This window comes from Hyperoodon ampullatus, assembly GCF_949752795.1.
Source record: "Hyperoodon ampullatus genome assembly, chromosome: 3".
NCBI classification, from domain to species: domain Eukaryota; kingdom Metazoa; phylum Chordata; class Mammalia; order Artiodactyla; family Ziphiidae; genus Hyperoodon; species Hyperoodon ampullatus.
In genome coordinates, this window is record NC_136916.1 from 43,551,569 (window position 1) to 43,565,191 (window position 13,623).

Consider the following 13,623-nt stretch of genomic DNA (forward strand, 5'->3'; position numbering starts at 1 on the left):
ATGAGAATCTAGATTTGCTACCATATATTATCAAATATGTCTACTTATCAAAAAAAAAAAGTAAGCTGTTCCTTGTGCCTGAGGCAATGATGATCCTTAATTCCATTCCTGTTTAAACATCTGGATTAAACATCTGGATTCCCTGCCATAACATCTGTTGCCACCTATAGCTAGAATGTTGTCTTGAAACCTATTGTACATTTAAGAATAAACTTTTGTAAAAAAAAAAAAAATCATTAAAAAAGAAAGTGTTGTTAAGACAAAACTTCCCTGCCTAGCTGACTATAATAATTAAATCTTTTTTGGATTCAGAACATGAACAAGCGATGGAATTTCTGCAAGAAGAAGTCAAAGAAACATTGTATCATAGAGCACTTAGAGCATACATGTAGGAATCAAACGTTTGGGATAATACTTGCTGTAGGAATGATTTTTCACAAAAAAAAGACCAAAAGAAAAAGAAATACTCAGATTGTTACCCCTTCCCAGCCTGAAATTTTAAATTACAGAATTTTTTTTGAAGAACTATAAATGAAATACTATTTCATATTATTGCCTGGTGATTTAAGAATAAACAAAAAAAAGTATTTTATTTAAAATAAAATCTGTTAGAGCAATCACATTGCATCTGATAAATATAAGAACTTCTATTTGCTATTGTATCAAATGGCTAAGAGAAAAAAGAAATCACTATTTTTGAGAACTGAAGTACTTTTCTATTTTCAAGTACAAAGAAGTATAGTTAATTTAAAGATTTGGCACAGAATAAGACAATTAAAATTCTATTGTCAAATAATAGATAAATTCAAAGAGTTGAAATATGCTAGCAATGTCACTAGCCTTGACCAGAGGAACTTTCAGATGTGTAAGACCTGTAAGAACCATCTTTAGGTGCTGAGCCCAGGAATAAAATCTGGGATTCTGCCAAGACTATTCCTCCTGCAACAGAAGGCAAAGCTTTTGTGTGACACAACAGTAGATCCAAATTTCTTGCCAATATCATGCACCTTTATTTTTGCAGCATATGAATGAAATCACCCTGCTCTTGGAAAGTCTGTTAATTCTTAAGAAATAAACCAAGGGGAAGGGAGTAGTAAACCAGTTCAAGCAACATTTTGGTTTTTGTGGTTGTATATTAAAAAATAAAATAGTAATTGATGAGAGTGATAGCTAAAAAAAATGGAAATAACTAGATTGACTTCCATGTGGTTAGAGCTACATTTGATGAACTTGGGTCTACACAGCATACCTCTGCCTCCCATCCCTGCCCTTCTCATAGCTCCTCTTCTGCAAATGAGTGCTTTATATTGCAAAGGCCACCAAGTCCAAAAACTATAATAGCTTTCCTAATTTTGCCATAATTTTTATAACTCCTATCAAGTTCAAGTTTGGGGGTACACGTAACGAACTGAAAAAACTAAGAAATGCCAGTCTTTTAAAGTTTAGCAACATGTAGGTTCACATAAAACACTTTTTTAACGTTTAAGGCCAATTTATTTTGTAAATTTTCATCTACTATTTGAAATCCTTAACTTACTATAAATATATATGTATCTTTAAAAATGATCAGTAATGGGCGCAAAAGCATGAAATGTATTGAGTTCTTTTCAAGAAAAGATATATCTCTCCTCTCTTATCAAATAATGCTACCCCTTCCTAATAACAAGCACTTCTTGAAGAGAACAACAATATCAAAACCAATCCTATTCCAAAATATATCATTTGTAGAGATAAAAAATAAAGCTTGAATATTAACTTGGAATTTATATTATATTAATTTTATTCAGACATAAATTACCTAGTGAATTAAAAAGGAGCCACTTACACAACCGGGTGAAACTGGATAAGCAAAAGAAAATTGTTCATAAATGGGTAATATACTAATTAGTATTCTGTTCTGCTTTAATTAATTTAAAAGAATCATTAGCTAAATCAACTATGTAAAATATAACTTCACAGTATTTGAAATTATGTAAAACTTTTCTTTATATCTAAGATATTTTAAAACTTGCCTATAATTAGTTGGATAAACTGGTTTTTCCAGATCTCATAAACTGTAACCCATATTCTGTTCAATTATTACAAATACTGAATTCGGTTCAATTTAATAAGACTGTACTATATTTGCAGTATTAACTAAGTCAGATATGGAATTATTATATTTAATTAAGGTTTACTTTAATTTTAAAATATTATCTTAAACATTTCTGGTTTGTCTTCAAAATCCTTTATTTTTTCAGTTTTCTATATGGGCATTTAATAGAACATGCCACTACCTTTGCAGTTGGATTTTACTACTATCTTTTATCTGAACTGAGAAGTACTAGCCAACAGATCAAATAATTAAGAGGTTATACAATTTGAGGTAGCATCCTCACAAATCCTTTATAGAAAGACACCATGTCAAAAGTATGTCAAAATTCTCACTAAGCTAAATTCTGACAATCTCTGTCAAATTCAGAAACAATGAATTTCAGTTAAAAATATGTAACTTATATTAAATACATTCTCCTATAAGCTTTTATTTTAAAAACACCTCCTACCCCCAAGTACAGTTAATACTTCTGTCTAAACCTCATTCTCTTCCCAGTTTTCTCATTTTTATCAAAATTTTTTCCCCATTAAAGTAAGCATATTGTATTTTGGTTTCTTTTCTCCCTACTCATTGTTCAGATCAGCATTTTAATAATCTTTTAAGCAATGCTGTTCAAAGAAAACAGGCTATATGAAGCTAAAGAAAATTCCCTAAGTTTAATGTCTTTCAACCTGAGATCATTTTCCTGGACCTATTTATTAAAAATCCATGCAAAGCAAACACTACAACTCTAAACAGCCACAGAAAATTGGAAGCTTAAAAATAAAGCCGTTGAAAACACTTCATTACACACCTTCTCTGTGAAGCCCTTTGTTTCCACTGAAAACCATACTGGAATCCTTGTATAAAATAAGTTGCCTTCTGGCTGTCAATAGCTATACAGTCAGTAACTGAGGGATCCAGATGTCTGCAGTGGTTAAAACAAATGTTCAGCAGTGGGTGCTGATTCCGCTTCCCTCTGTGTAAGGTTTTTCACAAAGGCAGCAGAGTAAGAGCTCACATAGCAACAGCACTCACAGCTGATTGGATGGAGGATACGCTCTGCCGCCCCTGCTCGCTAGGTCCACTACAGCTTCCTGTCTGCTTGGCAGCGGTATCTTGTTGTCTTTGCTCCTCTTACCAACTCAGCTGTGTTTAGGCAACGTGAAAGGAAAGTTCAGTAGAAAGATAATGACAAAGTATTCTAGCATGAGCCCCTAAAATGTGCGTCTCTGGGTGCTTTTAAAAAGGAGAGAAATTCATAGGGCAAACATTTACGTCAGTCAGTGTTTCACATAAAACTGAGGACAAAGAGGGGTAGTGGAGGGAATCAATTTATTACTTCGCATTTCAAGTAAATCAGGCTCTACGAAGTGAAACCCTCTGAAAACAAAGAATACAAAAATTTTCGACAATTAGGATAAAGCATCAACCTCCATCTGCCTAGAACTATGAATTACTTTACAACAAAGTTCACAAATTCCAAGAAAAGCACGCAGGACCAGTTAGATAGTTAAAATGAGACAGGGCCTAAAAATAGTCCTCCCTCAAATTTATGCAGTGCCTTTTAAGAGGGCAAGAAAAATTGAGGTTAACAGATTGCTTAGAAAAAGATTTTAAAAGGAAAAAATAATTGCTTAGTAAACTCTGACAACAATAGAAGATTTAACTAGGTATCTGCATTAATAATATCTCTTCTTACATAAACGACAATGACATAAAATATAAAACAACGACACTGAGCCTGGATTAATTTATTTTCTCTATCATAAAAGTATCTGGAGACAGGAAGGCATAGGAATTTTTTTACCCCTAGGTTTCAAGTACTGGGCTTCAATGTACCAATCTATGTACCAATGTACTATCTCCACAAGCTTTAAGAACAAAAACATAAATCCATCCCCAATTTAAGAAGATGTTTGGGGGAGCCAATGCAAGTGTAGTAGGAGATAAACAGATATGAAGAATCAGAAAAATTCCTCATTTAGGAAATGTTTCCCTTGAACTTCACACAAGCTAGGATAGTGTTTTTCAAACTTTTAAAGCAATGGAACCCTTTTAATTTGCATTCTTCCAATAAAATGAATTATTAGTGGTGGCATTAGGATTTCTATACAGGAGGGGTTTGTGGGAGTAGACAGAGGCAACAGCAGAAGCATACTGTTTATTACTCAGATCTTTGTTGATGTGGAGTGTCTTGGGGGTAGGGCAGAGAGGCTGATGGAAATGTTGGCACTATTAAAGCACCCCATGAGCACCATGAGGCTATTTTTAAATGAGAGGCTACAAACAACACTGCAGTTTCATATCAGCCCCAGAATCTACAAAATTCCTACCCCTGAAAAAGCTTTTAGGATCTCTGGAGTTTTACAGTATACAAGCAAGAGATATAACCTGTAAGAGTTAAATCTTATTATTACCTTAGTGTAAGGAAAGAACCTGATCCTTGGCTCCACAATTAGCCAGAGGGAGAGCTGCTAAGCCCTCTGAGAAATAACAAGAGAGATGTGTTTAGGAGCACAATAACCTCTGAGCTAAGTGACTCGGAGAAAGAATGGCATAGTAGAGAGAACAAGGACGCTGGAGTCAGGCTGACCAACCTGGGTTCAAAATATGAATCTGCCATTTACAAACAGTAAGACACTATACAAATTACTAAACCACCCTGAGCTTCAGTTTTTTTATCTATAAAATGGACTTAACTCACAGGACTATTGTGAAGGCTAAAAGGTGCTCTTTGCCAGCCAGACTGCTTTTTTGGTTACTAAGTCTCTTCAAAACTTAGGGTCTTTGCAAATACTATTCTTCTTTTGCTAGGACTGGTCTCCCACAACCCCTTCCATTGATAAGTCTCCATTAAATTTCTCTTCCCCGGGGCAGCTTTCTGTGAGCCAAGACTAGTCTCAGGCTCCCTGTACTTTTTTCTTAGTACTTAGCTCACAGAATGTTAAATAATTATTTGCAAAAAAACTGGTTGGACATTCTCCTCCAGTACACTGTAAGTGCTTTAAAGGGAGGTACTATATCTGTCTACATTATTGCTTACCTAACACCATACCTGATTTATATTCCACATACTATTTTATTTGATTTCATAACCTTGGGAGGTAAATACAAGTATCATTATCTGCATTGTTCAAATAAGAAAATCAGCTCTAAATGTTTATTTACTCAAGTCATACAACTAGAAGTCAAAGGAAATAAATTTTTTAAAATTTTTGGATGAATAACTTTATAATTCAAAATTAACTTCTTCCTATATCTTTGAAAAAAAGAATATATAATCTCTAAACTGTTTTATAATACTTCCTTTCAGTTAGAATTCTTAAACTTTTTAATTAAAGGCTAATGATAGCCTGTTTCTATAATCTAAAACTACTGATTAACATATACAAAGAGAACTTATTGAAAAAATATTAACTTTAATCAGAAATATGTAATTATAAGTGAATAAAATGAACTCCAAGAGACATGCCACCTTAAAAAGTAAAATCCAGCCAAGAGATTTATTTAGTGAAATGCTTCCTCTGCTACCAGTTTTCTAAATGGTAAATAAATTTCAAAATGGCACTTTACATAACTCTGAAGAATGCTTGCTTTTTTTTCCTGGTTCATCTTGGTACACAAAGCTATAAATAATCTCAACAGTCTACAAGTTAAGAATCTGAATAGGACTTCCCTGGAGGTGCAGTGGTTAAGAATTTGCCTGCCAAGGCAGGGGACACGGGTTCGAGCCCTGGTCCGGGAGGATCCCACATGCCGCGGAGCAACGAAGCCCGTGCGCGACAACTATGGAGCCTGCACTCTAGAGCCTGCGAGCCACAACTGCTGAGCCCACGTGCCACAACTGCTGAGGCCTGCACACCTAGATCCTGTGCTCCACAACAAGAGAAGCCACCGCGATAAAGAGCAGCCCCCGCTCACCACAACTAGAGAAAGCCTGCACGCAGCAACAAAGACCCAGCACAGCCAAAAAAAAAAAAAAAGAATCTGAATAATATAAAATGCTATACTAAGTGCTAGTCTCAGGTTCTCAATTCTCAACACTTAACCATGAAAACCCCCCTTTTTGCCCAGCGTGGTCATAACTGTACTCTCCATAGACCAATTCAATAAATATAAATTATTTATATTATACTAATGTAAGGAAATAAATAGGAAAGCAGATCTTCCATAAGAGTTTTCTAAGGTACATATTCTAAATATAAAATGGAAAAATTTGAATTATCAACTGTTTCAGATCATTTGTGTCCTCTGTTAGCAGAAACAATTGGGAACTATCTACTTTTAAGACACCTTAGATATAACCATGCTAGCTTGGACAGTTTTTAAACAAAAAGATATACTGCTAGAAGAAAAAAAGAACCCTTCAAAGGTAATGATTACATAGCTGCTATATATGTAGGCCCATGGGCCAGGCATGGTGCTAATTTCTTTACATGCCCATCTCCTCTGACTCTATGGTAGTTAACTATCCTGAGGGATGAGGAAACCGGCTGTAACCTGCCCAAGTAAGCAGAACTAAGTGGGCAAAGCCAGGAAGTAGGTCTTTCTAAATCTAATATGTGTGCTTCTAACAATTCCTTTCATAATTACATTTCCATAAGATAAATATGGCATCACATAAGAATAAAGTTTAAATACAGAAATCTCAAGTTAACATTTTCCACTTATTACTCATTCAATAACCACCACTACAGCCCCATTACACCTCAGAACTGTCACTGATACACTACTTATAATACAGAAAAACAGGATTTGACTGCTAAACAGGGAGCCAGGCTGTAGCTATAGTGAAGGCACAATAAAAGATTCAATCTGTAAAACTTCACTACTTCATAATCACAGAACACATACCTGATTCAGAGAAAAGTATAAACGGAGTATTATAGAAATGAACATTGAACCAGGAACCACAGATCTGGGTTCTAGTCTAAACTCTACCACTAATGAGCTTTGTGATCTTAAGCACTTCTCTGAAATTGCTCACGTCTAAGTCAGGAATCTTTTTTTTTTTTCCTTTTCTTTTCTTTTTTTTTTGCCTGCAATATTGGTATGTTGTAAGGATCAAATAGGACAAGAAATAATTATTTTGAAAACAGCAAAATGCTACACAAATAGGATATTGTCATCCCTGGTGGTCAGTCTTCTAGGGGTTGGCACAGTAAACATGTTTGCACAAAATCCAGTGTAATTACTGAAAAGATCCCTTAAAGCAGCAAGACATAATGGAGAAGAGCCAGACAGTCTAGGGTTCAAGTTCTTTCCACTTAACAAGCTGTGCTATCAAATTATTTAACCTACCTCAATCTACTTCTTCATCCGTAAAGTGGGAGTAATAATTTCTCTAAGAGTTATGAACCATCTAGTCCAATACTTGCTCTCAAGCAATTTAAGTTTCCTCTTTTCTTTTGCAAACATCAGTTCTATGTTACTAAAGAGCAAATGTACATGCATACACACAAACACATACCAACAAATAAAGGGCAATACATCAGTAGTATCCCATATTAATAACAGTGCGGATAAAATTTAAATCTTGACTACCAAAGAAATATTTTTATGACACTGATTTTTTTTTTTTTTTTTTTTTGCGGTACACGGGCCTCTCACTGTTGTGGCCTCTCCCGCTGCGGAACACAGGCTCCGGACGCACAGGCCCAGTGGCCATGGCTCACGGGCCCAGCCGCTCCGCGGCATGTGGGATCTTCCCGGACCGGGGCACGAACCCGTGTCCCCTGAATCAGCAGGCGGACTCTCAACCACTGCACCACCAGGGAAGCCTGACACTGATATTTTTTAAGTTCGTTAAATGATGTCACTTTGACAACACGTTTCACAGCTCACTAATTTATTTGCAAGAGAGACTAAACAAAACTAAATTTTACAGTTTGGGAAATTAGGGAAATTTATGGTTTTTCTAATTAAATCAGAGTTTTTATTCAAAAATTATGCTGTCAGGTCACTACTGGGATAAATTAAGCCATAAAAAGCTACATTAGGGCTTCCCTGGTGGCGCAGTGGTTGAGAGTCCGCCTGCCGATGCAGGGGACACGGGTTCATGCCCCGGTCCGGGAAGATCCCACATGCCGAGGAGCGGCTGGGCCCGTGAGCCATGGCCGCTGAGCCTTCGCGTCCGGAGCCTGTGCTCCACAACGGGAGAGGCCACAACAGTGAGAGGCTCGCGTACCGCAAAAAAAAAAAAAAAAAAAGCTATATTAATTTCCACTCACATGGAGATTCCTAGTGATCATTATTGCTGAAATGATTATCCAGTGATTAGAATTTATTATGACATGGTACCAATAAGCCAAGTGGCCAAACAACAATCCAAACATACTATGTTTTTAAGAGCTAAAACACTTCTTAAATTTAAAATATTAAAATGTACCTAAGAGACTTAATTGGGATTCTCATCTTTCAAAAGATTTGGGGTTATGATGACCTACATTAGTTCCAGGAGCAGAGCCTTGTTTACAAAATCTAAGATCTTGGAGAGAAGAAAATGTTCTAGCCTGTTTTTTGGCATCACTCATACTACATTGTTTAAAATGAGCTAGAACAGGGATTATTTATAATCTAAGCTACTGGACAAACACTCTAATAATATCTTATCCACACACTAGTCTGATTTAATAAGTATCAAGATCAGGTATAAGAATCCATTTTTAATATCCTATAGTACTTGGTCTTAATAAAAATATCATTATTTATTTTCTTTTTTAAAAAATTAATTAATTAATTTTTGGCTGCATTGGGTCTTCATTGCTACACGCGAGCTTTCTCTAGTTGTGGCAAGCAGGAGCTACTCTTGGTTGCGGTGCACAGGCTTCTCATTGCAGTGGCTTCTCACCTGTTGTGGAGCACAGGCTCTAGGTGCGTGGGCTTCAGCAGTTGTGGCATGCGGGTTCAGTAGTTGTGGCTCGCGGGCTCTAGAGTGCAGGCTCAGTAGTTGTGGCGCACGGGCTTCATTGCTCCACGGCATGTGGGATCTTCCCGGGCCAGGGCTCGAAGCTGTGTCCCCTGCATTGGCAGGCAAATTCTTAACCACTGCGCCACCAGGGAAGTCCCCTATCATCATTATTAAATAAAATATGTGCCAGGATGCACATGGGTTCCCCTTTACCTATACCCATATTTCTTTAAAGATATGATCTGGGATGTTGTTAATCTTCTGCTATTATAAAGAATGGTATGTTTGATTCAGTCTTAAAAATCTAGAACCAATCAAGGATTTTTTATTCTGATAAAATGATATTTTAGTAAAAGTATTTCCATGCAGATAATGTATCTTACATTTACTTGTCCTTTAGATGATCACAACTTTGTGAAATAAGAATGAAGAAACAGAATCACCTAACCCAGGTTTAATTCCAAGTCCTGGTTTGTTTGTTTTTTTTCCCCCCACAACTAGCCATCACTGGTAATGTCATTACCTCTACTAATTATGCCAATAGTCATACAAATGACAGATTCTGCATTTTAAATTTTGGAGAATGTTAACAAAATCTAGTCAAGTAAATTAGTTATGTGGAATTAAGACAACCTCATGTAGCTTTAAGACTCAATTGCTAAGCCCTCAAAGTTTTAATAATTTACTTGCATTTTTTAAAATTTTGCTAATTTCAGACTATTTCATATAGTCTCATTTCCAAATGATATAACAACTCTTCTGGCTACCTGTATCACTGCAAACTCTAATGTATCTAAAACTGAATTACTTTTCCTCTGATTAGGATTCACCATTATTATCACTCCCAATTTCCTAAGCTAACAAACTTTGGAGAGAATAAAAATAGCCACTGATTATGTGTTTATTAAGTGCCTGATACAACCACTTTACTCAGGTTATGTCATTACAACAAACCTATAAAATGAATACCATTATTATCTCAATTTTAACCAATGAAGGAACTGAAGCTCAGAGAAGTTTGGTAATTTGATCAAGCTTACATAGAGTAGGTGACAAAAACCAGAATTTTAACCCAGGTCTTTCTAGTTCTTCTAAATGCTAAAACAATCTGAAGGATTAAATGTGAAATTAATTTAAGGGGCTGGGACTATCATTTTCTTTTTAAATGAAACAGGAAAAAGATGAGCCACCATTGCATGAGCAAGATTGAATAATGAGTTTTGCTTAGGAGGAGGGAATGTTGTTATAGGGCAGCAACTTCAGCTGTCTTTGTGGGCAGTCAAATGTTTAACCTACTGCTCCGTTTGACACTGCCTCTCAGTTACCACCACCCCCTTAATTTTCCCAAATAGGTGTTTGGTTCTACCTTATCACATTCAACCAACATGGACTTTGGAAGCATATATTAAAGGCTGATATTAAGTTTTACCTAGTTTGAGAAAGAAGTAGTTGCTAGAGATTTACCACCAGAATGCATGAATTCTGTAACTACTAAATACACTTTTTTGTGTAGAGGGAGAGTTTTTTTCTTCACACAAATGCTACAGTCAACCTCTCAAAGCTTTCCATTTTCAATACAATTTCAGTTAACACAATTATTTTACCCAGCAAGCCAGTGCAAAGTACTTATACTTTGCATACCTTAATAGTTTCTAACATTTTAGACCAGGAAGGTTTTAGTTGCATCGCCTAGAGGGGAAAATCAACAAGGCCTCATGAACTAAGCACCTCAACTGAAACCTCCACTTACTGAGAATAAATTTCCATTCCTTATTCTCAAAAACGAAATAAAACAGAACAACCAACACATACATACATACCCTATATTCAAACCAAAAATATTTGAGACAACCACAAATAGAAAAGGGTAGTGGAACGTCAAAGTTCTACAAGTCTGTGCAGGCCATCTGATACTCTCTTCCTCTGGGCCAGTTCCCCTACTCCCTACCTGCGCCTCTTCCAAAACAGCACAGGGTAACCTCCAGTCCTGATTTGTCTGTTAACTCAGGGAAAAAAAGTCAGGAAAGACTACATTTGACTACAGGTTCCATAGGGCAAAGATCATGTTAGTTCTTGCTCATGATTGTATTTCCACCACATATGTGCCAGGCACATAGCAGGTGCTCAATGAATATTTCAGGAGAAGAGAGGGAAAGGAATCTAATTGTCCAAAGTTTTATCATACTTAACAGTAAATTCTAAAAATGATAAGTCATTTTATCCATATACTATGTAATCACTAATTTAAAGTTTATTACAGAAGGCACTGTTCATAAGAATTCAGATGACTTTGAATAAAATTTTTTTTTTTTGCTAAACTATGTGCATTTTGGTAGAAACACTTTAGAAATCAAGAATTTCTGAAACAAAGTCCAGGTGTTCTGTACCAAATCAAAGCAAACATTCCATGTTGTCAATCCCTTGATTTAGTACAAGAGTCCACATAAATTATAAAATATTAGATGCAATATCCTACAGAACACAGCTGGGGCAAATTGTCTGCCTTGAGCTATATTTAAGCTAGCTAAATACAGAATAAAATACAAGTTAATGGAAGACAAGATTTGAGTGCACTAGCAGGACAACAAAATGGCTAATAACTAGGGTGAACATAAAATTCTTTGTCCAAACAATGACACATTTAGAGTGAAAGGAGACAACTGTGAAATAGGATTGAACACAAGCGCAACAGGCATAAAACCAGGACCATCCCAGGTAGCATTTAATCCATCCCATCCCCCAAGAAAATGTGAATTTCATGGTTAAAATAGATATACAAAATGGTTAAAAAAATAGATATATAAAATGGTTAACTTAATTTTTAATGTAAATTTTTTATTCCATGAAACTCACTGATCTGAGTCAAAATATAAAATTTATGATATTTTATATCTGAAATACTTTACAACTGTGCATTAGGTTTTTCAAATGTCCTTAAAAAAAAAAAAGTTACCATATGCAACTCACTACTCCTAGCTTTCTTGTCTGAAGGGAAGGGAAAGAAAGATCAAGTCTTCACCCACAAAGCACTGACAGTGATTAACCACACAATAGGCACTTAAATGTTTCCTCAAACATCTAATAAATGCCAGCTCTGAGCCAAGCACCATAACAGGTGTGAGGGAAGAAGTCAGACGCTGTGCTGCCCTTGGAGAACAAATACTCTAGTGAAGGAAGCCCAAATTGTGGTATGTGTCCTAGTCTTCTTTCATTTGCTAAAGCATGCCGGTCTCTTTCTAATTCAGGACCTTTGCACATACTATTCCTTTGGCCTGCAATGTTCTTCTCCTCACTCGTTACACAGCTAGCTCCTTGTTCTCACCTCACTTTCTCAGAGAGGCCTTAGCTAATCATCCCAACCAAAGGGGTCGTCTCCCTGCCCTAAGTTGTCACCCTCTTAACCTTTGTATATTTCCTTCAGAGCACTTAGAACATGTACTTACCTTACTTGTTGAAGAAATGTTAATGTATTAACAATAATAGGTAACATTTATTGAATATTTCTTCAGAATCAAATACTATTCTAAGCACTTCACATGGATTACTTCATTTAACTACTATGACAGTCCTTTATTTAGGCCTTTACTAGCCCTGCTTTTCACATGACAAAACTAAAGATGGATTTCCTCTATAATTCTTAATAATAAGCTTACACTATTTCTTGACTTTTAAATTTTAGGTGTTATGTCTAATTTCTTTATATTCCTTTCTCTTTTTAGCAACCCAGTTTCAAGGATTAAATATTTCTTTCACTTTGAGTTACCATTTGACTTTCTTTTAAAAGTATGTATACATTACTTGAGAAGAATGTTAAAATATAATCACCTAGCCTTTGGTTCTTTCAAGTTCCTTGAGGAAGGCTGGATGATCATGATGTCATTTCTGATGCCAGAACCTAGAGGCAACGGTGCTCTTGCTAGAGGTAATAGAGTACAGAAAAATACTCAACTGGCTAGCAGGTAATTTAAGTTTTACTTTTGTAGTTAGGTTACTTCTTTTTTGGGGGGCCTTATGTTTTCTCAACTGTAAAAATGAAAGACTCACACTCTCTAAGGACCTTTCCAAATCTGATGTCTAGCAATAGCATAACTTTTAGAGTAATTTCAGAATAACAAAAGCATTTTCATGTCCTGAGCTCTTCATAATGGAATTTAATCTGTACCACGATGTAACCTGATGAGTTTTTTTTCATTGTTAGTCATTCAGAGTCCCCTGGCAGATCCCTGAACTCTGCAACATAAGCTACAAGAAACAGCAGAGGCCAGGGTTGTTATATGCTGGACTACAGAAACATGTCTCCAGGACTAGCATTCAACCAACAGAATAATTACCAAGATTTGAGTATACTTCCTCAAAGGCATAGGTATGTTCCTTATTCCAACTTCTGAAGAGCAAGTCAACTTAAGAAGAACATACATGCCCAGAGAAACAATTTTTAAGAAAGGAGATATGAATGATGGAAAATAAGATTTCCTGCTGTGCTCTTTCTACCACAATACACTGCTGAACAAACCCCTCTTATGACCAAGATTTTTTTCTTGAAGCTTTGGTGTGAAAAGTGTTTAGTTGGTTGGGTAGTGGAGAAGATATATGTTCATTCTCTCCTTAACACAGCTAGAAAAGCTTATCAGTATTG

At 35.9% G+C, this 13,623-nt stretch overlaps 1 protein-coding gene across 2 annotated transcripts in view; it reads right to left on the minus strand.

The window, feature by feature from the left end:
• ATOSA (atos homolog A) overlaps positions 1-2,925 on the minus strand; it is a gene marked incomplete at both ends in the record, with an annotated part of 61,791 nt that extends 58,866 nt beyond the window's left edge. For both annotated transcript variants that reach the window (XM_079700648.1, XM_079700647.1), the window contains one exon: positions 2,889-2,925. In XM_079700648.1, the coding sequence (XP_079556774.1) occupies positions 2,889-2,925 (37 nt within the window). The remainder of the gene's footprint in view (positions 1-2,888) is intronic.
• Positions 2,926-13,623: the final 10,698 nt, after the last annotated feature.